Here is a 27,005-nt window from a genome sequence, read left to right as displayed (position 1 = left end):
ATAAACGTATCCAGATGAGCTGATTCAACTTTCTTTGATTTTCTTAGCTGGATTATTGAGCATGCATGAAGACACATTTAGAGATCCTACCCACGCTGTGATATTTTCTAAGCAGGGTTGTGATGACATTAATTTTGACAATACGACCTCCAGCAATTTTCTGCATCTCTCTCTCTTTCCTCCTTCCTTCCTTGCTTCTTATCAGTGTACATCACTCTCCATGAACTCCTCTTTGATGGAGTGCTTGTTGCGTGACTCCTTGCAGTCGGGCATGTCGAAGCCGAAGTCAGCCCACTCATCAGCAGCTGCTGCCATCCCAGTTGCCCCGACAACAGCCGGTCGGTTGGGGATGGTGATGGTGTGCCGCACGCGGAAGTGCACAGCCTCCATGACACGCTGACGCTGGAGCTCCCCGCCGGCAGCCCCAATAGCTGCCATGGCGGTGGCGGCCATGTTGCTGCTGGAACGAAGCAGCTGCTGGCCGTGGTAGTCGTGGTGATGTCCAGTGGAGGGGGTAGGAGGGAGGGGGGCGCCTTGCTTCATGTCCTGCAGGGCTCGCCAAATCACTAGGCGGAACTGGTCTGGGATCTTCAGCGCACCCAGATCCTGTGGGGGGATGGAGAGAGAGGCAAAGGTAGAGCATTGGGAGAAGGAAGGGAACTCAGGTTAGGAAAGGGTGAAAACAGGAAAAGGCAGTAAATGAGAGAAAACGAGGCTCTTTGGGTAAACCAGCAGAATAATGATGACAAAGAACTAAGAGTAATTGATCTCTGCAGTAAAACAGCACTTGATCCAAATACGACTATGACAACCATTTGGCACTATTGCAGTGACTCCACATAGCCAACACTTGGTGTCAGCTGATGACACCAAGTGATATTAGATGACATTAGACTTCCAAATGCATCATGAGATTCTGTTGACAAAGATGGAGCTGTTACCTCCAATGAGAGAGTCTGGAGATGGTAGATGGTCTGAAGGCCTTGGGAGGTGAAGTATTCAATGCAGCACTGACAGCCCAGACTGGTTAAAAAACTGTATGGAGAAAAAAGCAGGGGCTGCTTAGACTGTCATCAGTGCTGCAGCTACACAGCTAAAAGGTGAAAGATAAAGCAGCCAAACAGAAAGAAAGAAAAAAAATCTACTGTAGATACGCACTTTCTGTTTGATCAACGCTAAAATGACGAAGGTAGTCAATACTTTTTTGCTTAGCTGTTTGTTGTGCGATCAGCTATGCCACCTCGCCAATGCTCGCATTCAACCCCCCCAACCACCATCATTAGTTCTACCATAACTAAAACAACTAAAATAAAAGATTGTATTTGTTTAGTTTCTTTCAAGAGAGCATGTTTAAGAAAATTCATCACGAGTCCTGCCTTAAACCTAGTTGAACATTCTGATAGGTTTTATTGAAGTACTGTAAATCATTGACATCAATGCATGCATTTGTATTAATGATCCATAAGGCCATTCTTGTTTTGATGAAAACACTTTATTACAAATACATGAAATGTAAACGTTTTGGACAAATACAATATAAACAAAAGAGAAGCTGGCTGTACAATCTAATATACAGAACAATCTAGAGACTTAGGAGCTTAAAAAGAAAATGGACGAAAACTGATAAAATTGCATGAACAAAGTACCAAATGTTAATGCAACTGTACTTACACAGTATCTTAGAAAAAAAAATTCAGATGTTTTTAAATGAAAAAAAAGTAATATTAGAAAACATAAACAAAGGATTTTCCTAAGCAAAATTCTCACATAGTGTAGTGCAATGTTTTGGGGCTGTGTATTAGTATAGTACGTTTTTGTGTCATTTCCCATACATGAATAAATGTGTGGATGGGATGCAATATGATACAGATTGCAGCTAGCCAGAGCTGAAATCCAGGGTAGCTAACACAGCAGCCGTATTCACATCAAACTCTGATTGGAGAGCACAATTCCATTTGTTCAAACTCTGCGTCAGCTCTTTACCCCAACAGTTTGACTTGACAAAACTGCCTGTTTTGGCAACAATATGGCAAATTTGTTGTCACTGGACAACAAACTTTTCTGAACATTTTGCTTCCTGAAAAAAAATAGGGTTTATGATAGACAATGTCGAGCTGAACACAAAAACCATTGCAGATTTGCTGTATCACGTAGGAATTTGGAGAAACGTTAAAATAACTTTGGTTGAATTTAACTTGTTTAATTGCATAATGATGCTGACACATTGTGTTGGTTCAACTGAGCTTAAAATGTTTTGCAGCTGATTTTCGTTTGTACTCAGCATCTTGTGTCTCTCGTGTCAGTGTCCAACAATAGTCGGCCAGCACTGATGGATTCCAGTTGCCCTGATACCTCTTTTCCCTGGTTGCAATGTCCTGGTGAAACCTTTCACCATGTTTGTCACTGACTGCACCAAGGTCAGCAGGGAAAAAGTCCAAGTGTGAATGTAGAAAATTAATTTTCAATGACCTGCTGCACTTCATGGTTTGGTATGCTTTAAGCATGTTGTCAAGCATATCAATGTAGTTTGGTGCTCTGTAGTTGCCAAGAAAATTCTCAACAACGTCCTTAAATGCCTTCCATGCTATTTTCCCTGCTCCCACTAGCAGATCTTCTAACTCCTTTCATTGATGACCTGTCTGATTTGTGGACCAACAAAAATGCCTTCCTTAAGCTTGGCATCAATTATTCTTGGAAACACCTGTCTCAAATAGCGAAATCCATCACCTTATTTGTTCATTGCTTCCTCAAAATGTTTCATCAATCCGAGTTTTATATGAAGAGGGGGCAGAAATATCTTTGTCGGGTCGACAAGAGCGGCCAGTCCTTTTTTTTTTTTTGGATTTCCCCCCCTTCCCCCCCAATTGTATCAAGCCAATTACCCCACTCTTCCGAGCCGTCTCGGTCACTTCTCCACCCCCTCTGCCGATCCGGGGAGGGCTGCAGACTACCACATGCCTCCTCCAATACATGTGGAGTCGCCAGCCGCTTATTTTCACCTGACAGTGAGGAGTTTCACCAGGGGGACGTAGCACGTGGGAGGATCACACTATTCCCCCCAGTTCCGAACAGGTGCCCCGACCGACCAGAGGAGGCGCTAGGACACATACCCACATCCGGCTTCCCACCCGCAGACATGGCCAATTGTGTCTGTAGAGACACCCGACCAAGCTGGAGGTAACATGGGGATTCGAACCGGCGATCCCCATGTTGGTAGGCAACGGAATAGACCGCCACACCACCCGGATGCCCTAGTTCTTTTTAATGTAATGTGACTCTTTAGCACGGCTATCCTATTCACAAAGGAAACAACAGTACTTTGTATAACCGAGCTGCATTCTTAGTAGAGGTGTCAATACTTTTAGATCACCACAGATGTTCCAGTCATAATTGTTGTACTGTATGTGTTTCAACAACATTTCCATGTTATTGTAGGTTTCTTTCATGTGTACTGCATAGCCAATGGGTACTGAAGGGTGGACATTGCCATTGTCTAACAGGACAGCTTTCAGGCTTAACTTTGACGAATCTATAAAAAGACATCATTGTTATGGGTCATGCACACAACCCAAAGCCATTAACAATCCATCAATTTCAGTGCAGAATCAGAGGTTGTCAACCTGTGTAAAAAAATGTGTCAAATGGTCTTGATGGTTCCGAAAGATAGAAATTTATGTACCTGGTGACAGCAAACCCCATCCTTGCAGTCTTTAACCAAGTAGATCTGTATTAGCTTTTGACAGTTCTAAGTCCCTGACCAGGTCATTTAATCATGGCTGTGTTGTCAGATGAGGATAACCAGGCATAAAGGGTTCAACATCTGGATCAGTGTCGTTTTCCACATCTGGTTCATGCGTTGTGGCATCTTCATCTGCCTCATCTAGGCTCCATGTCTCTGGTGGCTTCAGTAGTGGCAAGCTGTCATCATGTGGCACTGATCTCATGGCTGAAGTCAGACTGGGGTATTCAGTAGATTTCTTATTTTTAGTAGAGAAGCCAGTTACATTGGTCAGACAGAAGTAACAGTCTGTCATGTGATCCTTCTGTTCTCGCCATATCATTGGTACTGCAAATGGCATTGACTTCCAAGTACCTCTGAGCCAGGCTCTTGGGGTGACTGCACATGTTGTACAACAAATGTGAGGAGCCAGGGGTTTCTCTTGGCCACCAATTTTACATCCGAAGTAGAACTCATAAACTTTCTTAATAAGTACAGTCATGGTGCGTCTTTGAGCCTTAAGCGTATACTCGCCACAGATGTAAGAGAATGTGTCACAGCTGTTGCAACATTGATGAGACATTTCTGCACTATTAAATCTTCCTGAAGACAATAAATCCTATTGTTAAGTATACTCACGATGCTATTGTCTGAAGAACATGTGTATCAGCATGTGTCCAAACAGCATCTGTAAATGTGAGCAGATTTCATAGCCTGTCTGCCAGCGTCTAACCTGACTAAGCATGCCCAGGCATGTATGTGTAAGACAACATTTACATAGCACCTACACTGAGTACACTGACTACACGCCCAGGCATGCGTGGACTGACCAAAACAGCTTGCTTTGTGGGCAATATACTGCTAGACTTAAACTATGATGGGAAATCACAAAAATAGGTTATATCTACAAAACGGTATGTGATAGGATAATTTCAAAGTGATTTGCGTGATCAGCAGCCCAAAATCCATAAAAGACACCCAAAAGTGTTCAGGAAGCAAAATCTTCGTTGTCCAACCCAACAACTATGCCTTCTATTAGCTGCTTGCCTTTTTTCTTAACGGAGGGAGAAAGAGGGAGTGTCATTGGAGGGTGAGGTACCTGACGAGGCTGGGGTCAGGGTTATATGGAGGGGGTGGACTGCAATGGGAGGCGGACATTATGGGCTGGTTGTTGTGGCCTCCATTCATATCACCATTGGACTGCATATGGTGGCTGTTGTGCATGTTGGTACCTGAGGGGAAGGAGAAAAGGAAGTGGTATGGTAACACTAAGATAAGGAGAGACAATTTTAACAGCATTGTCATAGTAGTGATATCACTAGGCTCTGTTGGCAGTGACATAACAACAGTTGAGAGTTGATGTTTTCGCCGCTCTATAAAGTACCCTGTAAATAAACTGTCCTGTGAGAAACAAGATATAAACGCATTAATTTAGGCTAAATCTCATACAATATACTCTACACTCACGACAGCACCAAAGGATCATGGTTGTGGTTGCCTTAGGGGCCTGCTGCCCCTCTTCGGGCATGCACGGACACACACTTACCCATATGGGCCATGGTGGTAGGGACAGTAGGATTTTGCTGGGGCTGTTGCCCCACCAGCTGGTTGACTGAAGGCAGTTTGCTGAGGCCTCCATGGACATGAAGCTTGTTCATGTTGGACAGCGGAGAGTAGGAGGAGGGAGATGCTATGTGACTCCTGGAGAGAGAATAGGGAGTTGTAGAGATTGGAGAATTTTCAGTAAATTACTGTTTGTGTGTGTGTGTGTGTGTGTGTGTGTGTGTGTGTGTGTGTGTGTGTGTGTGTGTGTGTGTGTGTGTGTGTGTGTGTGTACTTCTCACTTTCACCTCTTCTCCATTTTTCTCTTTCAGCTCCCTCAATCCCTTTTCCCCATACATCCCTCAAGTACTTGCATGGCTACTGTCTTGTCTATTTTCTTCTTAAACTCATGAACTTGTATGTCAGTTTCTCTTTCAGTTGAGAAACAGGATGTTCAGGCTGAATGAGTCTATTGGAGTGAATCAGTTGTTAACCTGCGTGTGTGCGTCGGTGTGTGTGAACTGTACAGGGGTTTGGTACAATTCCGTCTGTTATTTATAGATGCGCCACACTCACGTGGCTGTGTGTGTGTGTGTGTGTGTGTGTGTGTGTGTGTGTGTGTGTGTGTGTGTGTGCCGAGCGGACTCACGGTCTCTGCAGCAGCTGCTGCTGTGTCTGCTGCCTGTAGGAGTCCACCAGCGGCTGGGGCACCAGCTCCACCAGCTCCAGGCTGTCCTTGATCTTCATCAGCAGCTCAAAGTTGTCCCTTCCACGCACCTGCACACAAACATTACATTTATACATTTCACACACTCCTCCTGCTTCCTGGTTTTGTTACTCGTTTGGATTTTTCCTCCTAGCCCAAGCCTCCAGGTGTTTTGAGTTGAGATGACTGACACCGGCCCATGTTAAGGAAGCCTGGAGGAGGCCTCTCAATTGCAGCATCCTTGTTTTCCCCCCCTGTGTTTTCTTGTTTAAACAGAGTTGTACTTTCATTCTGGGATGATGTTTCTTTCATAAATGTCTTATTTCACAGCTTTATTACTGTAAGGTGAAATTTCTTAATGTTTTAGATTTTTTAGCGAGTAGCTTTGATTCCTACCACATGTTTGGCCCAGATGCTGTCCCATCCAATTTAGTTCTGTTTAGCTAGTCCCATTTTCCCTGTTAGGTACTGTTTTATTGCTACTTTGATTTCTCATTGAATGTCTGTTAATCTTTCCACTCAGCAACCTGGGGTTGGTTTGTTTTGTCCTTATAAAATCCTCATTAAATCAGCCTGGACCTCATGAGCTCTGAACAACATACATCAGGGAAATAGATTGATGCAGGAGTTAGACAAATAGTGTGCATGAACCAAAAGACATGCATTTCTATGTTTTTATGTTAGTGTTAGGCCTACTTATCATGTTACCCCCCAAAATGAGTAAAATGCTCTTACAGGAATATAGTAAATCTCCTCCTCTCCATGTCGTCTCTTCTTCATGTTAATATTTGAACTGGGAATATTTTGTGGGGTCTGTTTGAAGTCTGCAGATGAAAGCAACAACATCAATATCAACATAGTCAGTTCTTATTTACCACTCATTTATGATCTTATTTACCATTTTAAGATTCTATACTTTTTTCACTGTCACTCTGTAGATCGTCCTTAATAACAAAACACCTTTCACAATATGTGAGATGACACCGGGTCTTCAACTGGGTACACGGACTGCACTGACTGCATAGTGTGTCAGGATTAAACAAGGTTTTCCCATGCTTTCCAGACTTTTTGTGCAATCCTAAAAAACCCTTTAATAAGTGGAAATGTTCTATTTCTGACGTGTTCATTTCCCAGGAGGTTTTTAAACATGTCTGAATGGTGAGGACTAGGGTTACATTATATATATATATATTTGTTCTAGCATTAGAATCAAGTAATGAAACTAAATTTGGATCATTTTAGTACAGTGCAATGAACAATAACAAAAAAGGTATTCCATTTGACAATGGGATATAAAATCTCAGTTTTTTCTTCTGGACACTTTTGTTCAAAATCAATGGACTTTATTTGAGATTGTCAGAAGGGTAAGAAGTAGGTAACTCACTGCGCTTGTTGGTGTTGCCATTTTTGGCCACACTCTCATTCAGGGCCTGTTGTTCTCTGTAGTGATCCTCATCCGCCTTGCGGTCTCGGCCCGGACAAGCACATATCCGACCTTCAAATGACCTTCTGCCCAACACCTGTCCGCTGCAGGAAGGATAGCAGTCTTAAATGATGCTTATACTTTGTCGACCAAGCCTTGATGAAGTTAACTTGTTGGTCAAGTAACCTGTTTATTTCACTGTAGGTTTTGGATCATTTATTTATTTATTTTGGGGTCCCCCCCCTTTTTTTTCCGCCCCAATTGTATCCGGCCAATTACCCCACTCTTCCGAGCTTTCCCAATCTCTGCTCCACCCCCTCTGCTGCTCCAGGGAGGGCTGCAGACTACCACATGCCTCCTCCGATACATGTGGAGTTGCCAGCTGCTTCTTTTCATCTGACAGTGAGGAGTTTTGCCAGGGGTATGTAGCGCATGGGAGGATCACGCTATTCCCCCCAGTTCCCCCTTCCCCCCGAACAGGTGCCCCAACCGATCAGAGGAGGTGCTAGTGCAGCGACCAGACACATACCCACATACAGTCCCTGCCCCCCAACATGGCCAATTGTGTCTGTAGGGACACCCGACCAAGCCGGAGGTAACACGGGGATTCGAACCGCCAATCCCCATGTTGGTAGGCAACGCAATAGATCGCCACGCCACCTGGATGCCCTGGATCATTTCTTGCACCTCTTATTGGGCAGCACTACGTACTCATCATCACCCTGGGTCAGTGCACTACTGACCGAATGACTAAACTTTCCACTAGAGCAGCATACACACAATAAGCCAAAATGCTCCCATAGATTCAGAATATCAACATTTGTATATACAGACTTATTTTTCTGACTATGGCCCATAAATGCATTGCACTGTATGTAGGTATCCTTCCGTCGTGTCCCATGAGTATGTATCTATGTACTTTGTAGATTGGTGAGATGCTAATGCACCAGTCACTCAGACAGACCTGTCTCTGTTTGTACCTGCACTATTTGGAATAGTCCAGCATTATGACAAAAATAAGTTGCATGTCAAGTCTTACTCATGCAGTTAAACCGATTCTGGTGCATAGAAATAAAAGAAAGTAAGTGACAAAGTATCGAGAACTGCTGGGGAACTCCTTACAAATGTCACTGTATTAAACTGGTGTCCAACTTGTTGTAATTGAATTTGCAAAGCTCAATTTGTAAAGAATTTGTCACTCTAGCAATGACGTGTGACTTTAGAGAGGGAAATAAGGCAGTTGTCCAACTCGTTAGAAAAGTTGGGGTGTCCGTGTGATGTTCACGTCGATGTGATCTTTGTTATCTATAAACCAACGAAGCAGAAAGACAGTCAATGTCAAAGTGTCCCACTGTGTTGACTCCCAACAACAGCCTTACATTCTCGACATGTGAATGACCGGGTGTTGTGTACTTACTCCCGAGTCTCCAAGGTGATGATGATGAGGATGGGCCTCCTGTTCATGCCCCCCACACAGCTGCTGTTGCACATAAAGTTGTACAGGATGGTGGTGAACTCTGTCCCTACCTGAGGCAAACAAAACCAAAGTCGCTGCTTAAAAATATGCATACACACACACACACACACACACACACACACACACACACGCACACACATGCACAAACATCATTCTGACCTCAGTTCCTGTTGATGTAAACGAATGCTGATGTTTCTTTTGTAAATGACGTCAGAACGCACTTCTCTAGAAAAATCACAGGCATTCTTGCTCCAACTAATCTCAATTTATTTGCTAACATATGCTAATATGAGTCTGCTATCAAATATTCAAAAGCAAAATCATCAGTATCAAAGGTATTTGAATGTCTTAAAAAGGGCTTTATGAAGTAGGTTTCTACAGTCCAAAAACATGGCTTTTATTTTCAAATGAATTTTTATAATTCCCCCCCAGTGTTAATTCTCCCCATATTGTTGCTATTCATTACCTATTCCGCCTGCGGGACTCGAACGTTCTACTTATCTACCAGCAGGGGGAAGTGTTGAGATGCATCGTCGTGTGAGAGGCTCCTGTGCATGTCTCAATAATTTCGTGGGGTGCAATCGCAGCCTTGATGAGTTCACGCTCGTGCCTGTTTGAACTTGTACGGCATCATTGGCGTCTTTATATTCAGATGCTTCCTATGAGCTCACAGGCTAACAATGACTGTTTTATGGAAAGAACTGTAAAGACACTTGGCGTATCCTCAGCTATTGTGTTTCGATCATCACCCTAAAAAATGTGATGTGACATTAAACATCCTGAAGTTATGCATTTAATGTGCTTTACCATAAAGTCAAAAAAGTTTTTGTAACTTATGCTTAAAGTTGATTGTAGGAATTTTATACATTTATATAGAGTTAAATAACTTGGGTTTTTAGGTTCAGAGTGTGTGTGTGTGTGTTAGTGTCAATGTTATCTATGTGCACTATTTGAGTGTCAGAAAAGTGCTATATAAGTTTAATTTATTGTTATTATATAAGCACATCGCCATCCATAGGGGAAAGACACGATAAAGCAATAGATTAGATGACCCATTCTGACCCGTTCTGCATCTACATATATAATCTAGTGGATGATCCACTCACCTGTGGGGCCTCATAGGGCACCAGGACACTCTGCCTGCCTGTGACAGGGTCATCCACATACTGGGAGAGGTTGTTCCCTTCCACCCGGATCAAGTGACTGGCTGGAGCTGCTTGGCCTTGGGGATGATTGAAGAGGGGGGAATAGATTATGGATAAGAGGTGGGTGGGTTAGTTGAACCAAAGCGTCACAGACACAACAGACGGGGAAGTCTCGTTAATAAAGAGGCCATGCACCTAACATTTTGTGCTTATGACTGAAACCAAGCCAAATTGTCATTCATTCAAAGCTAAAAAATCTTGATTAAAAATATCCATAGTAGCTCCACATATTTCATAACTCAGAGCTGGCGAAACAACAATGCAGATTCTGGGGTTTCATTTTTTTGCAGAAAATGAAAAACAAACGGCATTTTTCCATGCAATCCCCCTTTAAAGTAACGCATGAAGTGCAGTCATCCAGAAACAAAGAGTGAACATGTGGGCTGCCTTACTGTCATTGAAATCACGTCCCAGCTCGTGGTTGGGGCAGCGCTTGACCACCTCCGTGACATGCTCAGCCTTTTTGTAGATGGGCATGGCGCGGATGATGCTGCCATGCGGAGGGGAGGAGGATACCTTGATCTGGATGGGGCATGTCTTGGCAATCTGGCAGTAGAGCTTCTTCAGCAAGGGAGAGTACTGGATAGGACATACACACACACACACACACACACACACACACACACACACACACACACACACACACACACACACAAACATATACACACACAGAGTTAGAGTCATGCTTGTGTGTGTGTGTGTGTGTGTGTGTGTGTGTGTGTGTGTGTGTGTGTGTGTGTGTGTGCATAGGATGAACAGAATGAGTAAATGGCCATTATAGAACCCCCCCCCCCTTTGTGAAAAATCCAGTTTTGTTACTGTATCTTTAATCGAATTAAATGCTGGGATGCTTGGGAGAGGCATATAGCTCGAGGATTGCTACACTGGTGGGTAAAATTTGTTTACCAATGTGGAACATTTGATATTTAGGGAATGCAGATTGTTGTGTGTGTAATGAATAATTCAAGATGCAAAAAAAGGGAGGGGAAAACATGTACGCAGACAAAACAGGCAAAAAAAGTGAGTGATTACTCTGAGGAGGAAAAAACATGGACGCTGTAACCATCACATGTAAATTCATCATGACTGGAGAACAAATCGAGCCATCTGAAATATGAGGGAAAACACACACAAGGGGGTGTAAAACTCAAAAGTTAATTTGATTCCAAGTTGTGGAGGTAATGACCGCCGTGCCGTTGTTAGAATGAATGAACCGTTATTATCCAGCAGACTGGCGTTGCGGCCACTGTGGTAACGTTAGAAATGTGAGATGTTACAGCTGGTAGGGCAGACACACAAGTTCAAAAGAATAAACGAGTAAAAACAATGTGTGTGTCTTTGTGGTTATGCTGATGGACACTTCTGCATGTGTCCGTCAGCCACTTGTCAGCACGTCCTCTGAATTGGACTCGGTCATTTTGAATTCAGGTAAACCGATGACTGCACAGCTGGTCTACAGTGACGCATGGCTCCATAACTTCTGCTTAATAACCTGTAGGGCTTTATGGATGGTAAAAAGTGGACTTTACGTTGTCTGATAAACACATCTGCTTTCACTGATTGCTGGCACACCCCCTACCTTTGTGTGTGTGTGTGTGTGTGTGTGTGTGTGTGTGAGCGCGAGCACATGCACATTTATGATATGCCGTTTCAGATGCTTCTAAAAGACACCATAACAAGGGATGAAAAAGTCTAAACATGCCCCAACACTATCACGAAATCTCAAAAATCCTCCTGAGGACATCAGAATGGGACCTTCCAGGAAAATCGAGGAGATAGTTGTGTTGTGTGGACTTGCTACAATGAGCCTGAATTAAAAATGCAACCAGGTGCCCTGCGGCATGACTGTACCCTATGTGAACAGTGGGCATCCTAGTGTTAACTCTGAGATATGCCAAAGCACATAGTTGGTACATAGTTTCATATATAGTTGGTATACACCACTGTACGACAAAGGCATGGATATAGCAGATTTAAGGATAATTTTACCAGTATTTGTGAGGTATTACTGGTTAGATAGGCTAATTATGTCCGATGATGTGAGGTAACACACATCCTTGTATCGCTCATTCAGTAAACGTGTCAAAACTTGATTGTCATCCTCTATGTATATGAGTGTCTAACCAGGCTAGAAGAGACCAGTGAAATATATCACGGAAATTAAATCAAATGTTATACAGTGTCGCTATATCATGATATCATCTAGCATATGCAAATATACCATGTTTAAGAATCCAAATGAAGTTTATCACGTTGAAGTGTTCAGACATGTAAAGCATAATATCAAACCAAAATTAGCTTTCAAAAATTTGCTTTAAACCAAAATTAACTCCTTCAAATACTTCAGGCCTCATTTTGGGAGAAATTTTAACCAATAGATTTCCATCAATAATTCAGACAACAAAATTGTATGTCGTGATAGGACAATATCCCAGTGTCATCCTGATATAATACTACTGAACGTCGATAATAATATTGAATTATTGCCCGGCAGCAACACAACAGTAAAGAGACACAACAGTAAAGCCAGGCCATCGATGGCCAAAAAAAAAAAGTACGTATAATACTTCTTTCATCCATCTATCACCGCACCCTGAGATCCCAAATTTCAAATTCCTGTTGAGACGAGGCCCCGCCTACCAGACATCTTAAGCCTCTCAGGGGTGGATGGTTAGAGAGATAGTGCTTCTCCCAGCAAACCACCTTACCTTAGTCAACCCAACACCAACCACCTGAATACTTGTTGTGACACCGTTACTAAGCCCCCCTCACACATACAGGCACACACACACACACACACACACACACACACACACACACACACACACATCTTGCATTGAGCATTGCTTCAGGGACAAAATAAATGCTTGTACACAGCATCACTGTTTCCCACCAAACTTACCCTGACAAGTCCTGACAGCCCATCCATACCATGAATAAATAATCTCCTAAAACAAGGCCCAGCCATACAGATTCAATTATACTCACGAACCCGGGGACTTAACCTGCAGCATCACTCATTTAAAGCTAATATCATCACCTTCTTAAAATAATGGCCTAAGTCATATTTTCAAGTTTTTCAAAAAACAGAATAAACTGAAACTGAAACAAAATTTGTCAGTTTATTCTGTTTTTTGAAAAACTTGAAAATATGACTTAGGCCATTATTTTAAGAAGGTGACGATATGTTAGTTTGCTCTTCACTGTGATCACAACCACTGACATCATTTGCTCGTTATTGCCTTCGCTTTTCAAACAACCAAACCCAGTGTAAGTGCATTTTAACAGTAATGGTTGGTGTAACTGAATGCCACACGTGTTGCTGGTTGTCTTATGAATATTTTTTTCAAACTATGCAGGAGATACATCATGGACATCGGATTACAGAAAATGTGTTGTCCAAGCCTAGTTGCACCTTCACTTCTGTTCAAATCTGATTGGCTCCATCTGTGCCTACCAGATATTCAGAAATGATAAGGACACGTTTGACTGAATGACGATAAATTGTCGATATATATTTTATAATGTGTTCCTTGGACAGGTTGCGGGCCTCTTTTTCATGGGCTCCGTGGTTTGGTGACTTGGTAATGTGGTAGAACGGAGTCCCGACTTAAGGGAACAGGAAAGTCGTAAATCTCTTTTGCTGTTTTCTGTCTTCCTGGGTGCAGCTGTGCGCCATGGGAGACGTCTCAACTCGTCCACACTCAAACGTGTGCGCACAACGTGCACGTGCACGCGCACAAGCACACTCACTTTGCTATACAAAGACCTCCTCCAGCTCTCTTCATCAATAAATTAGAGTCACAAATGATATGAAAAATTGCATGTATATTTGCCTTTACAGATTATACATGCTGGGGTAAGCTGGGCCTCGTCTAACGACATACGGTTGGGTGGATGAATAGAGAGGAAGACAATTAGGAAAACAATTTGAAAAGATAGGCTACTCTGTTGTATTTTGAGAAAGGCAGAATGACAAAAAAAGAAGAAGAAGGAATCAGGAACAATTCAGGAACAACTTATTGTCATCTCATTCATGTACTTGCATGCACAAAAGAAATGATATTTCATTTCTCCCAGCTCACAGCAGTGCAACACAAAAGAAGAAGTGACAACAAGAATCTGGAAATGAAAAGAATAGATAGAAAATAAACATTTAACTGTTCAGTCTCGTGGTGAAAGACATAGGTCAGGGCAAATACTTGATGGCTAGACTTAGAGAGAAAGAAGGAGTATGGTTCTTAGAGGAAGACATAAGATGAGACAGAAGACACATTGATCCCTTCCTTTAGCAGTCAGCCAGCGTGTTTCACTTGAGTCCTTACAAGCACAAGAAATATCTTTTTCGTTGGTGTCTCGGGTTAATGATAGACAACGACTCTCAAGCACTCTGTGGGGTTTACGTTCTGATGATCAAAGAAGGTTGAATCAGTTCATCTGGATACGTTTGTATCCAGATGAACTGATTCAACCTTCTTTGATTATCTTACCTGGGTTATTGAGCATGCATCAAGATGTTAAGTTTCATGTTAAAGTAAAGGCTTGGGTTTAAAACAGTGAGGTTAAGGCAAAAAAAAAAAATCAAATCATCCATCCATCCTTCCATCCATCCCTTCCTTCCCCATCTAGTGTGGTGGACCAGTGGAGACAGGCCCCGACAGGCTCCTAGAGACAGAGTGATAATTGCCAGACCGTCATCCATATACACAAGCGGTGGCTTGCCCGCCGCAAAGTCGCTTAACTGTCCAAATATGTTTAAACGCATTCACTCACACACACACACACACACACACACACACACACACACACACACACACACACACACACACACACACACCACACACACACACACAGAGTGTCGGACACCTACACCCTCCTCCCCTTTAATCATATTTGATCATCCACGAGATGAGAAATTCCACTGAAAAACATATGGAAATTTATTTCTGCCTTGGAAAATTTCCCACAATATCTTTGAAGTGCTGATAATTACTGTTTTTGCTGTCTTTGGAAAATCTCGAAAGTTGAAATCTAGGCTCTAGGCTCTGGCTTGGAGTGCCGAAAGTCTCCATCTAAACTTGAAACTAACCCTGCTGCACCTAAAATCTTTGATAACATCTACAAATGAACTCGAATTGTATAATAATCAGATTTGTGAATCTAGTGAAGTTATCCTGGGCTCAGTGTCCAACAGGGCCTTAAAATCATTTTGTCAGCTGCTCACCGTGCAGACTGTTTTTTTTTCATTGCCAAAGTGACTTTTGAAATGGGAAACATCTATTCAAAGCAGGTTCTTGACATGAGCTGCAGTTCATAGTTTTGAGGAATAGATAGATGCAGATAGTATACACTTTGTTTAACCCTCCTGACCATCAGATTGCTGAAGTGCTGATTCAGAATCATCAGGCATGTAATCAATAAGCGACTAATACTGAACTACACTGTATTGCTTCAATAGCATCATATTAGCATGACTGTGTTTTTGCATGGGTCTCCTCCTTAGTGGAGGGGTAGTCTGAAGACTCAGGGGAAAGCCCCACCCATATCCCTGGCAGAGCTCTCTGAGGTAGTGAAGAAGCTCCTCGGTGGCAAGGCGCCGGGTGTGGATGAGATTCGCCCTGAGATGCTGAAGGCTCTGGACATTGTTGGGCTGTCTTGGCTGACACGTCTCTTCAGTGTCATGTGGAGGTCAGGGACAGTACCTCTGGAGTTGCAGACTAGGGTGGTGGTTCTCATATTTAAAAAGTGAGACCGGAGGGTGCGCTCCAATTATCTGGGCATCACATTGCTCAGCCTCCCTGGGAAAGTCGACTCTAGGGTGCTGGAAAGGAGGCTCCGACTGATTGTCAAACCTCGGATCCAGGAGGAACAATGCGGATTCTGTCCTGGCCGTGGAACAACGGACCAACTCTTTACCCTTGCGGAAGTGCTGAGGGGGCCATGGGAGTTTGACTAGCCAGTCTACATGTGTTTTGTGGACTTGGAGAAGTCTTATGACCATGTTCTCCAGGGCACTCTGAGGGGGGTATTACAGGAGTATTGGGTACCAGGACAGTTGCTACAAGCCATACAGTCCTTGTATAACCGAAGTTAGAGCTATGTTTGCATTCTTGGCACAAAGTCAAACACGTTTTCAGTGGGTGTCGGACTCCGCCAAGGTTGTCCCTTGTCTCCGGTTCTGTTTGTGATATTCATGGACAGGATCTCAAGGCACAGCCAAGGTGAGGACTGTGTCTATTTTGGGAACCTCAGAATTGCATCTCTGCTCTTCGCAGATGATGTGGTTTTGTTGGCTTCATCAGAACCTGACCTCCAGCATGCACTGGGGTGGTTTGCAGCTGAATGTGAAATGGCCGAGATGAGAGTCACCACCTCCAAGTCTGAGGCCATGGCTCTCTACCAGAAACTGGTGGATTGCTCCCTCCGGGTTCAGGATGAATTGTTACCTCAAGTGAAGAAGTTCAAGTATTTCAGGATCTTGTTCATGAGTGAGGGTAGGATGGAGCAGGAAATTGACAGGTGGATTGGTGTAGCATCAGCAGTAATGCGGACGTTGTACCGGACCATGGTGGTGAAGAGGGAGCTGAGCTGGAAGGCAAAGCTCTCAGTTTACCAGTCAATATTTGTTCCAACCCTCACCTATGGTCATGAGCTTTGGGTAGTGACCGAAAGGGTGAGCTCTTGGATATAAGCGGCTGAAATGAGTTTCCTCTGTAGGGTGTCGGGGCTCAGCCTTAGAGATAGCATGAGGAGCTCGGACATCTGGAGGGAGCTTGGAGTAGAGCCGCTGCTCCTTTGTGTCAAAAGGAGCCAGTTGAGGTGGTTCAGGCATCTGATTAGGATGCGTCCTGGGCACCTTCCTTTGGAGGTTTTCTGGGCACGTCCAACTGGGAGGAAACCCTGGGGTAGACCCAAACTCGCTGGAGGGACTACATGTACAATTTGGCCTTGGAACATTTTGGGATCCCCTAGGAGAAGCTGGAGGGCGTTGCTGGGGAGAGGGACGTCTGTAGTGCCCTACTTAGCTTGCTGCCACCATGACCTGACTCCGGAGAAGCGGCTGAAGATGAATGAATGAATGAATGACCTCACCGAGCAATTTCAAGCTCAGTCTCCTCTGAGACCAAATATCACATTCATAGAGTTGAGCGACAGCAAATGTAATATACCAAATGCGGAAAGTTGTTAGTAATGTGATCTAATATGGTTATGGCATTGTTTAACTGTCTCTTTCATGCCTCAGAAAGGTGAATCAGTCCATCTCGATACACCGTTTATTGAGTGAAACATTTCATCGCTCATTTAAGTGACCTCTTCAGTCTAAACTGACTGCAGGTACCCCCACCCTAATAAACAATACAGTGGCATAACGACTGAAACCAACGATCAGTTTCATATGCAAATTGCCGTGACCATTAACATGAAACTGATTGATTAGACTGAAGAGGTCACTTAGATGAGTGATGAAACGTTTCTCTCAATAAACGTTGTGTCCAGATGAACTGATTCAGCTTTATGGGAATGTCCTTACCTTGATTATTGAGCATGCATAAAGACATGCCTCTTTCATGCATTATGGGAGTACTGAGCTAATTTTGACAATGGACAGCTAGCACTGTGTGCCATGATGTCAATCCTGTAGGCTTCTAAGCTTTTTATCTATTGAGGGAATTTACTATGAAAAAAATACAAAGCATTAACCTTCTTTATAGAATAAATCAACTTTATAAAATCAGTTCTCAGTCATTTATCTACAGATCCAGGACCACTGAGCGGTGAAACCTTAAGTAAAATCTTTTTCAAACAGTTAAATTTGACTGTTACGTTGGTCAATGGCAAATAAATCTAAGGTTTATTTTAGATGGCTTACCTGATTTTCAAGTGATGCAACAAAATAAATCAGAAATTAGAAACACCCCTGTGATGAATAGGAGTGGGACAAAATATCAGTACTGGAATATATCCTAACATTTCCTCTTGTGATATGTTACTGAGACACTGGCGCCAAATTCTTATTACATTTTTAATTTTATCAGTCAAACTCAAACAACAGCAACATATACAGAAATTTAAAGAATAAAAAGAGGAATCAAATTGCTGGGGAATTTTAAATTACATTGGAATGATGGCACACGTGGACATGCTGCAGTCAGTGTGTGTGTGTGTGTGTGTGTGTGTGTTAAAGAGGCACTAAGCTAAGACTCTATGCACTTTGTTGGATATTGTTTCATCTCAATTGTCAAATTCTGTGAATAAATACATAATTCCTGCTTTTTGCCTTTTTATGCATATTTTTTTTCATCAGTTTCACAGATATCATGATGTATTGTAGATGACTGTCTTGCACTGTATTGAGTATCGCAGAATCGCTGCATCGTGATACCATCGTTATACCATTGTTATCATGGGCAACTATCATGATAGTATTGTATCGTGAGCTACTGTTACCCCCCCCCCGATTAAACATTTTTACCATTAGTGTATCCTACTCTTTAAAAATGTACAACTGGGTTAAAAATTAAATTATAACCATGCATGACTGAAATTAAGCAAATTCATATGACAATTGTCTGTGAAAGACAGCTGAACAGTTTAGGAAAAAAAAGAAACACAATACAAATCCAGAACCATGTGCACAAGCTCGGTTACAGGTTATGTGTAGATTTATTTGCCCATGAAACATACAGACATGTCTGTAAACATATTTGTGAAAAATGTTTCATTATCAAGTGTGTGTTTTCTCGGCTTTACTGATGGGCCAGCAGGCAGGCGGCAGCCGGGCTGTGGATGATGCATGGAGAGGGAGAGGAGGGAGGCGTTGGGTGTGGCGTGTTGGGACCTGTGTCCTGACGGAGAGAGACTAATAGCTGGGAAGAAAAGCTTCTGACAAGCCGCTGCACAAAGCGTGCTCTGACCTGTCTCCCTCACTCCCAACCACCACCCACCCGGCTCCACCCCCTTCCTACATAGACTTCAACATATATGAGATAACATATAGAAACTGGGTTGGTTACTGGGCAAAAAAATAGACATCAGTTGTTAGATCTCATTTCTGAACATGTCGATATTGGTGGAAACTGAGGCAAACTTGGGGCTGTTACATGTAATGCACCATCATGTGCTAACGGGGCAGGAGTGAGGTGGGGTGGGGGTGGGCGTTGGATGAAGAGAGCGACCATAATAGACTGGCTTAGCATTGCGTTGGATGGTTTTTATGTTGGTAAAATACAATCAAGAAGGGGGGTGTACAATTCTATTCTATTGTCTTCTATTGTCTTCTATTGTATTGTATTGTATAATTTAGCATGTAAAAGAAGGTGTGGATTTAATTCTTGGCCAGCAGCGTGCAGCCACGGATTGAGCCATGACTCCTGTCAATCATGCAGGTTGACAGCTTGGAGAACAGGGGTTTTATTGTGGAATGCTTTTTATGCAACAGTGAACAAGCAGATAGCAGGAAGAAACAAAAGCCTTTCTCCAAAGGAGCCTTTGTTTTTACCCAGCTAATCTCCTAAAGCCCCGTACCACCTCCACCCGTACTTACTGTGCAGACAGAGAGGAAGAGAGCGAGCGAGAGAGAGAGAGAGAGAGAGAGAGAGAGAGAGAGAGAGAGAGAGAGAGAGAGAGAGAGAACGAGAGACTGAGAGAAACTGAGAGGGGGGGGGGAGAAAGGGACAGATAGAGCGATAGATAGATAGAGAGAGAGAGATATGGAGGGTGATGGGCAGAGGCAGGTAAATATGTACTGCTAAATAGCTGCAGTCAATATGCCCCTATGACATTACCCACTGCACTGCCTGAGGCCACAAAAACAGTACTGAGATGTTAACTCTTCCTTAAATACAATTGTGTCACTCTGGTCCACAGTTTTCCTTTGTCGAGATGCCTATTTAAACACAATACCACACACACACACACACACACACACACACACACACACACACACACACACACACACACACACACACACACACACACACACACACACACACACACACACACACACACACGCCCTGTTGTAATATTTTTGGAATCCCCTCCTATTTGAAGTAGCCCCTTCCGACGCCTGGCTGAAGTCTCCTTTTCTTTTCCAGATTGACACTTCATAAATGACATGCTGACATGGTATTAGTAGCTGTGTTTATACAGACTCTAAAATATTCCACTAATAACCAGAATAATAGCCCAGCCAGAATAAAAATTCCTCATGTAACCACCTTTGCCCCACATGGGGGTGACATTAGGTGACGTGAACAAGTTTCAGAGGAGGGACAGAAACATGGCGGTAGCACAACAAAACTCGTCTGTGGCTGATACAACTTTTTTGTCGGAGACCTTAAAAGATTTAAGGACTGTTGAATGCCTTGATGGTCGAAAGGCTCAAAAAAATGAATTGTTCAAACAAGCATTTGTAAAGATGAATGCAAATACTCTTCCCAGGACACAATGTGGGTCCACCCTGTAAATTGTATTAACAAGCGGGACCGCCTCTTCTTCTTCTTCTGTTATATTTCCGGCAGATTAGATGTTTCACAGCAGGCTGAATCACTTTGCACATGTCAAAAAAGTTATATTTTGATTAAATGGTTTGGGGCATGTAAACACACATCTTATCAGATCACTATAGTTCATGTAAACAGTTCAGGTGGAATGTCTCATCAGAATGATTTCAATCAGGTTGAAGAGACATTGTCCAGTAACCAAAGCTAGTGCCAAAAGAAAAGACAGTTTGCCCATTGGCTCATATATTATATGGCTCTACATAGCATTGACAAACATTGCTCTGGAACAGGCCTCCTTGCTTTTGGTACTTTTTTCCATAAAATGTGATGAAGCAACATACGACAGACAGACTACTGCGTCAATGTACAGTTAAACAATTTCTTTTTTTTGGATTTTCCCTCCTTTTTCTCCCCAATTGTAACCGTCCAATTACCCCACTCTTCCGGGCCGTCACAGTCACTGCTCCACCCCCTCTGTCAATCCGGGGAGGGCTGCAGACTACCACATGCCTCCTCCCATACATGTGGAGTCACCAGCCACTTCTTTTCACCTGATAGTGAGGAGTTTCACCAGGGGGACATAGCACGTGGGAAGATCACACTATTACCCCCAGTTCTCCCTCGTCCCCTAACAGGCACCCCGACCGACCAGAGGAGGCGCTAGTTTAGCGACCAGGACACATAACCACAGCTGGCTCCTGCCCCCCCACACACACGGCTAATTGTGTCTGTAGGGACGCCCAACCAAGCCACAGGTAACACGGTGATTCGAAATGGCGATCCCTGTGTTGGTAGGCAACGGAATAGACTGCCATGCTATCCAGATGCCATTAACACAATTTCTTAAAATGAATCTTAGTCAAACAATCTTGGGCATGATTCCATCCTTGCAGAAGGTGCACCATTACAAAAAAAAAACCAAACAAACAAAAAAACTATTTACAGGCATTTCCTCACATTCTCAATGGGTTTTGGGCTATTCAGGTCTACCCAAGCAATACTGGAGGTCAAACACATATAAGACATATAAGAAAATGTCATACTGAATTATATGGCATATAAAGGCCATGCTATGCTGCACAGTACGGAGAACCTTTTCTCCTTTTTCTTCGACGGGGATTTTTTACGCTGTTGTATGTTTTCCACTACTGGATAGCTGTTATATATGAAGACACCGTTTTGTGTTGGTCTAGCCAAACGGTGGCCTGTCAGGACAATAAAAGGAATTAAATGGAACGGGACCTCTTTATAATCTGATAAATTTCCCCATTAGACAAGGGAAGACACTCTGGAGTATCTAAGATTACACTTCAATATACACTCACCGGCCACTTTATTAGGCACACCTGTCCAACTGCTCGTTAACGCAAATTTCTAATCAGCCAATCACATGGCAGCAACTCAATGCATTTAGGCATGTAGACATGGTCAAGACGATCTGCTGCAGTTCAAACCGAGCATCAGAATGGGGAAGAAAGGTGATTTAAGTGACTTTGAACGTGGCATGGTTGTTGGTGCCAGACGGGCTGGTCTGAGTATTTCAGAAACTGCTGATCTACTGGGATTTTCACGCACAACCATCTCTAGGGTTTACAGAGAATGGTCCGAAAAAGAGAAAATATCCAGTGAGCAGCAGTTCTGTGGGCGAAAATGCCTTGTTGATGCCAGAGGTCAGAGGAGAATGGCCAGACTGGTTCGAGCTGACAGAAAGGCAACAGTAACTCAAATAACCACTCATTACAACCGAGGTATGCAGAAGAGCATCTCTGAACGCACAACACGTCGAACCTTGAGGCAGATGGGCTACAGCAGCAGAAGACCACACCGGGTGCCACTCCTGTCAGCTAAGAACAGGAAACTGAGGCTACAATTCGCACAGGCTCACCAAAATTGGACAATAGAAGATTGGAAAAATGTTGCCTGGTCTGATGAGTCTCGATTTCTGCTGCGACATTCGGATGGTAGGGTCAGAATTTGGTGTCAACAACATGAAAGCATGGATCCATCCTGCCTTGTATCAACGGTTCAGGCTGGTGGTGGTGGTGTAATGGTGTGGGGGATATTTTCTTGGCACACTTTGGGCCCCTTAGTACCAATTGAGCATCGTGTCAACGCCACAGCCTACCTGAGTATTGTTGCTGACCATGTCCATCCCTTTATGACCACAGTGTTCCCATCTTCTGATGGCTACTTCCAGCAGGATAACGCGCCATGTCATAAAGCTGGAATCATCTCAGACTGGTTTCTTGAACATGACAATGAGTTCACTGTACTTAAATGGCCTCCACAGTCACCAGATCTCAATCCAATAGAGCACCTTTGGGATGTGGTGGACCGGGAGATTCGCATCATGGATGTGCAGCCGACAAATCTGCAGCAACCGCGTGATGCTATCATGTCAATATGGACCAAACTCTCTGAGGAATGTTTCCAGTACCTTGTTGAATCTATGCCACGAAGGATTAAGGCAGTTCTGAAGGCAAAAGGGGGTCCAACCCGGTACTAGGAAGGTGTACCTAATAAAGTGGCCAGTGAGTGTAGCTTGCACTTTGCATGTCATATAACCAGGTTTGTACGACTGGGACAAGTCGTTACAGTGGGCTTCATAAAAGCCGATAGCAGTTTACCTGCCTCTGCTTACATACTGTTTTATGAGGGCACAGCCGTCTGAATAATCACAGCCTCCCCCCGAATACTTCTTGTCTCTGCTGCCTCATCCTTTTCACTAAAAGGTGTGTGGCAGTCCATACCGTCAGGTGATCGCGACGTCTTTGTTCAAACAGTGACATAAAATAAAAGCTTGCTGCTCAGCCGAATGCTACTGGCTTACCAACAGTCAAGACAGCTAGGCAGCCTGATATAGATCATATGCTGGAGACACTATTTCTGTCTTCGTGCTCATTGCTAATTGATCGTTTTCAAGCTGCCAATTTTGCGAACCACAGCTGATAAGAGGAGAGCATGAATTTGGATAATGAATGTGTTGAAACATGTCTACGCCTTGGCAAACGTTATTTGTCTCCAGAAACATAGTGTTGAAATCGCCCATCAGCAATAATACCAGTTTTTCCGTGTTTGAATTAATTGCTAAATAAGGCAATTTAGTCAAATTTTCTCTGGTCAAAAGGTCCTTGGATGCATGCCAGTGTGGGTGTGAGAAACGCCTGAGTCAGAGAATGGAGTCAAGAGAGAGAAAGAAGGGAGATGGCCGACATATTTTGGAAGAGGACCGAGCAGAGCTTTAGGCGCCAAAGGTGACAGCCATGCGTGTGTGTTGAGACCAGAGGGTGATCGAGATAGAGCCAGTGAAAGAAAGAGAGAGGGTCAAAGACCACCACTTCAGCGGCCGGAGAAGGATCCCCTTACATCACTGAGCGCTGAGTAAAGAAGCCCTACCACGCATGATTACTTTCGACAAACACAGCCGTAAAGAAGGAGGACCCTCCTCCTTAACACACAGACACGTGCACACACACACACACACACACACACACACACACACACACACACACACACGGTAAAGGAAATGTAGTTTGTCTCCTGTTTCACAGGGGTCAACTGTTTGACAGTCAGAGGTTACTCCTTTTGAGCAGAAGACTTCTCATTGGTCCAAGACAAATTACACAGCTCCCATTTCACCCAACTCTCAAGAAATACCTGGAATCTCCATCAAGCTATATGTTTGTGTGTGCATGTGTGCATGTGTGTGTGTGTGTGTTCATGTTACCCGCTATTCCTTATTTCTATTTTTTCCCTGTATGCCCACTACTCTGCATTTTAATGGAATCAAAAACTTGAATTTTCATTTTGCTTCGTCGGCCTTTTTGTCTGTGTTGAATAATAAGGTGTGAAACACAAGAGATCCTTTACATTTGATTGAGACTTTCTCCAGTGAGACAGTGAGCGCACATTAGTCATGTTTTCATAGGGTTTCTACCTATGGGATAAGAGCTACTAGATTCTCTGGTACACGTGCATGAAACAGACAAAATATGATGCACAGGACTCTGCTGCCTGGTTCTTGATGAAAAGTCACACCACATTTCCAAATCAGGCCCATTTTGCAGGGTTTGGTTTCATTCTTTTGCTTAGATAGTTCAGTCATTACTTTTTCAAGTTTGACTAAGTTTACTGACTAGCCACATCTCATAGGCTGCTATAAGCAAGTGTGCAACCTGATATCATTAAGAGGGGTCCTCTGGGGTATTTTTTTTTTTTTTTGGTAAATCTGGGCCCCTGGGGCTGTGGAACCTCCCACCCACCCAGATGTAAGGTATATAAAATCACTGGTATCTTTTGAATCACCTTTTCACAGAAAGCCTTGGCAGACAACATTCATTTTTTTTCTGCCTCTTCATGACCCTTTTTTCATGATGATGATTATTTTCATTTTTATATGTATACTATTGCAGAATTATTATGTAATTATTACAGTATTCAATTCAATATTCCATATCGTACCTTTATTTTCTGAAATTTGGAAAAGAATCCGTTATGCACTTCTATACAACCAAAGCCTTTTAGGTAACTTGGCCAAATCAGCATAGAATAAGTGTCAAAAAGAGAGAAAATGCCACCAACAGGGGGAAGGCGGTTCGAATCCCCGTGTTACGTCTGGCTTGGTCAGGCGTCCCTACAGACACAATTGGCCGTGTCTGTGGGTGGGAAGCCAGATGTGGGTATGTGTCCTGGTTACTGCATTAGCGCCTCCTCTGGTTGTTTGGGGCGCCTGTTCGGAAGGGAGGGGGAACTGGGGGGAATAGCGGGATCCTCCCACGCGCTACATCCCCCTGGCGAAACTCCTCACTGTCAGGTGAAAAGAAGCGGCTGGTAACTACTCCACATGTATTGGAGGAGGCATGTGGTAGTCTGCAGCCCTCCCCGGATCGGCAGAGGGGGTGGAGCAGCGACTGGGATGGCTCGGAAGAGTGGGGTAATTGGCCGTATATAATTGAGGAGTAAAAGGCGGGGGGGGGGTCCAAAAAAAAAAAGAGAGAGAGAGAGAGAAAATGTAGAGGAATGGTAGGAGTATGCAAACTATTATATCTTAAGTTTGGCCTTCTTGACTACCTGCTCTCTAAATTGTTCAAGTGTGCAATATGCACAAACACTACTTTAAAGCAAGATAATGCTCTTTCTTGTCTTTCCCTCATTTTATTTCTTTCTGTTTCTTTCTTTCTTCTTTCTTTTTCTCTTGTCATTGAACTCCTGCCTTTATCTTTCTCAGTCTCTTTTTGTCTGTCTGTCTGCCTTCAATGAGTGCTAGAGGTGAAAGACTAAATTTTGAATCCAATATTGAACTTCTCATGAGAAAAGTGACAAGAAAAAGTGTTGGGGAAAAATAATATCATGATAACAATAATGTGGACAGTAGAGCAAAATCTCTGCTGACCCTACTTCTAGACTGGGACTTAAGAACAGGACGTGATAAGAATACATCTCTGTAGAGAGAGAGAGAGAGAGGGAGGTAGAAGACAGGGCTAGAGAGAAAGAAAGAGAGAGAAAGGAGACGACAGCCCACTGAATGATCCGTTACTTTCTCTCCTGCACAACACGCCTGTACATGTGCTGGCTTGTGCATGGAGGTGTGTGTGTGTGTGTGTGTGTGTGTGTGTGTGTGTGTGTGTGTGTGTGTGTGTGTGAGTTATGTTATGTCTTTGTGTGTGTGTGACCGTGATAAAGACATAGAAGAGGGATTCATCCAAAGACAGAGAATGAGTGTCTCTCACCTATGTTCTCTCTCTCTCTCTCTCTCTCTCTCTCTCTCTCTCGCTCTCTCTCACCCAGCACACCAAGCCCAGGTAAATCTGTGTACTCACGGTCCATGTGGCAGACTTGGCGGTGCTTGACTGCTGAAAGGACACCTGGAAGGTGTGAGGCCCTGGGTAATCGGTGTTGGAGGGGATGGCTGGAGCCGGCGACAGGCCCTCGAAGGTGGAGTTGGGTTGGGAGTAGGGCGAGGGCGTGGGCACGGCTGAGGAGGAGGCGTTCTCCGAGCTGTAGGGGCTGGTAGATGCAGCACGGCTCCCCAGGCTGTCCATGCTGCTGCTCAGCAAGTTGTACTGGGACTGGGGTTAGGGAGAGACAGGGAGAGAGAGAGAGAGGCAAGGAGAAAAGAGGGAGGAGGGAGAGAGCACGGGAGAGAGGGAGAGGGAGGACACAGGTAAAGGTGTTGGAGAGATTGAGGCTTGGAAGCTCTGAGGGAGGTCAGGTTACATTCAGAGTGGGAGTTCTTGGTAGTCTGTGTGTGTGTGTGTGTGTGTGTGTGTGTGTGTGTGTGTGTGTGTGTGTGTGTGTGTGTGTGTCTGTGCATGTGTGTTTCACTGTATCAATGCAAACAGGTGAGAATTGTTGGACATGTGCATTTAATTTTGCATCAATTTCAATGTGCACATCGATCTGATTATGTTTTATGGGATAAAGTGTATGCAT

General features: G+C 43.7%; 1 protein-coding gene across 2 annotated transcripts; it reads right to left on the bottom strand.

The window, feature by feature from the left end:
* Positions 1 to 201: 201 nt before the first annotated feature.
* Positions 202 to 26,635, bottom strand: tp73 (tumor protein p73). 2 transcript variants are annotated; one of them, XM_056302195.1, is made up of 11 exons: positions 26,393 to 26,629; positions 10,464 to 10,650; positions 9,973 to 10,088; positions 8,807 to 8,916; positions 7,351 to 7,493; positions 6,702 to 6,790; positions 5,910 to 6,037; positions 5,265 to 5,419; positions 4,818 to 4,950; positions 942 to 1,035; positions 202 to 606 (listed from the first exon to the last, which is right to left on the bottom strand). In XM_056302195.1, exons 1-11 carry the CDS (start codon positions 26,612 to 26,614, stop codon positions 202 to 204), a joined length of 1,782 nt encoding a protein of 593 aa, XP_056158170.1. In that variant the 5' UTR covers positions 26,615 to 26,629. The 2 variants fall into 2 exon arrangements, with proteins under 2 accessions (XP_056158170.1, XP_056158171.1); XM_056302196.1 differs by lacking the exons at positions 4,818 to 4,950; positions 5,265 to 5,419 and having other exon boundaries at positions 26,393 to 26,635.
* Positions 26,636 to 27,005: the final 370 nt, after the last annotated feature.

Source organism: Lampris incognitus, chromosome 2 (genome assembly GCF_029633865.1).
Source record: "Lampris incognitus isolate fLamInc1 chromosome 2, fLamInc1.hap2, whole genome shotgun sequence".
Lineage (NCBI taxonomy): Eukaryota > Metazoa > Chordata > Actinopteri > Lampriformes > Lampridae > Lampris > Lampris incognitus.
This window is presented reverse-complemented; position numbering and strand designations above follow the sequence as displayed.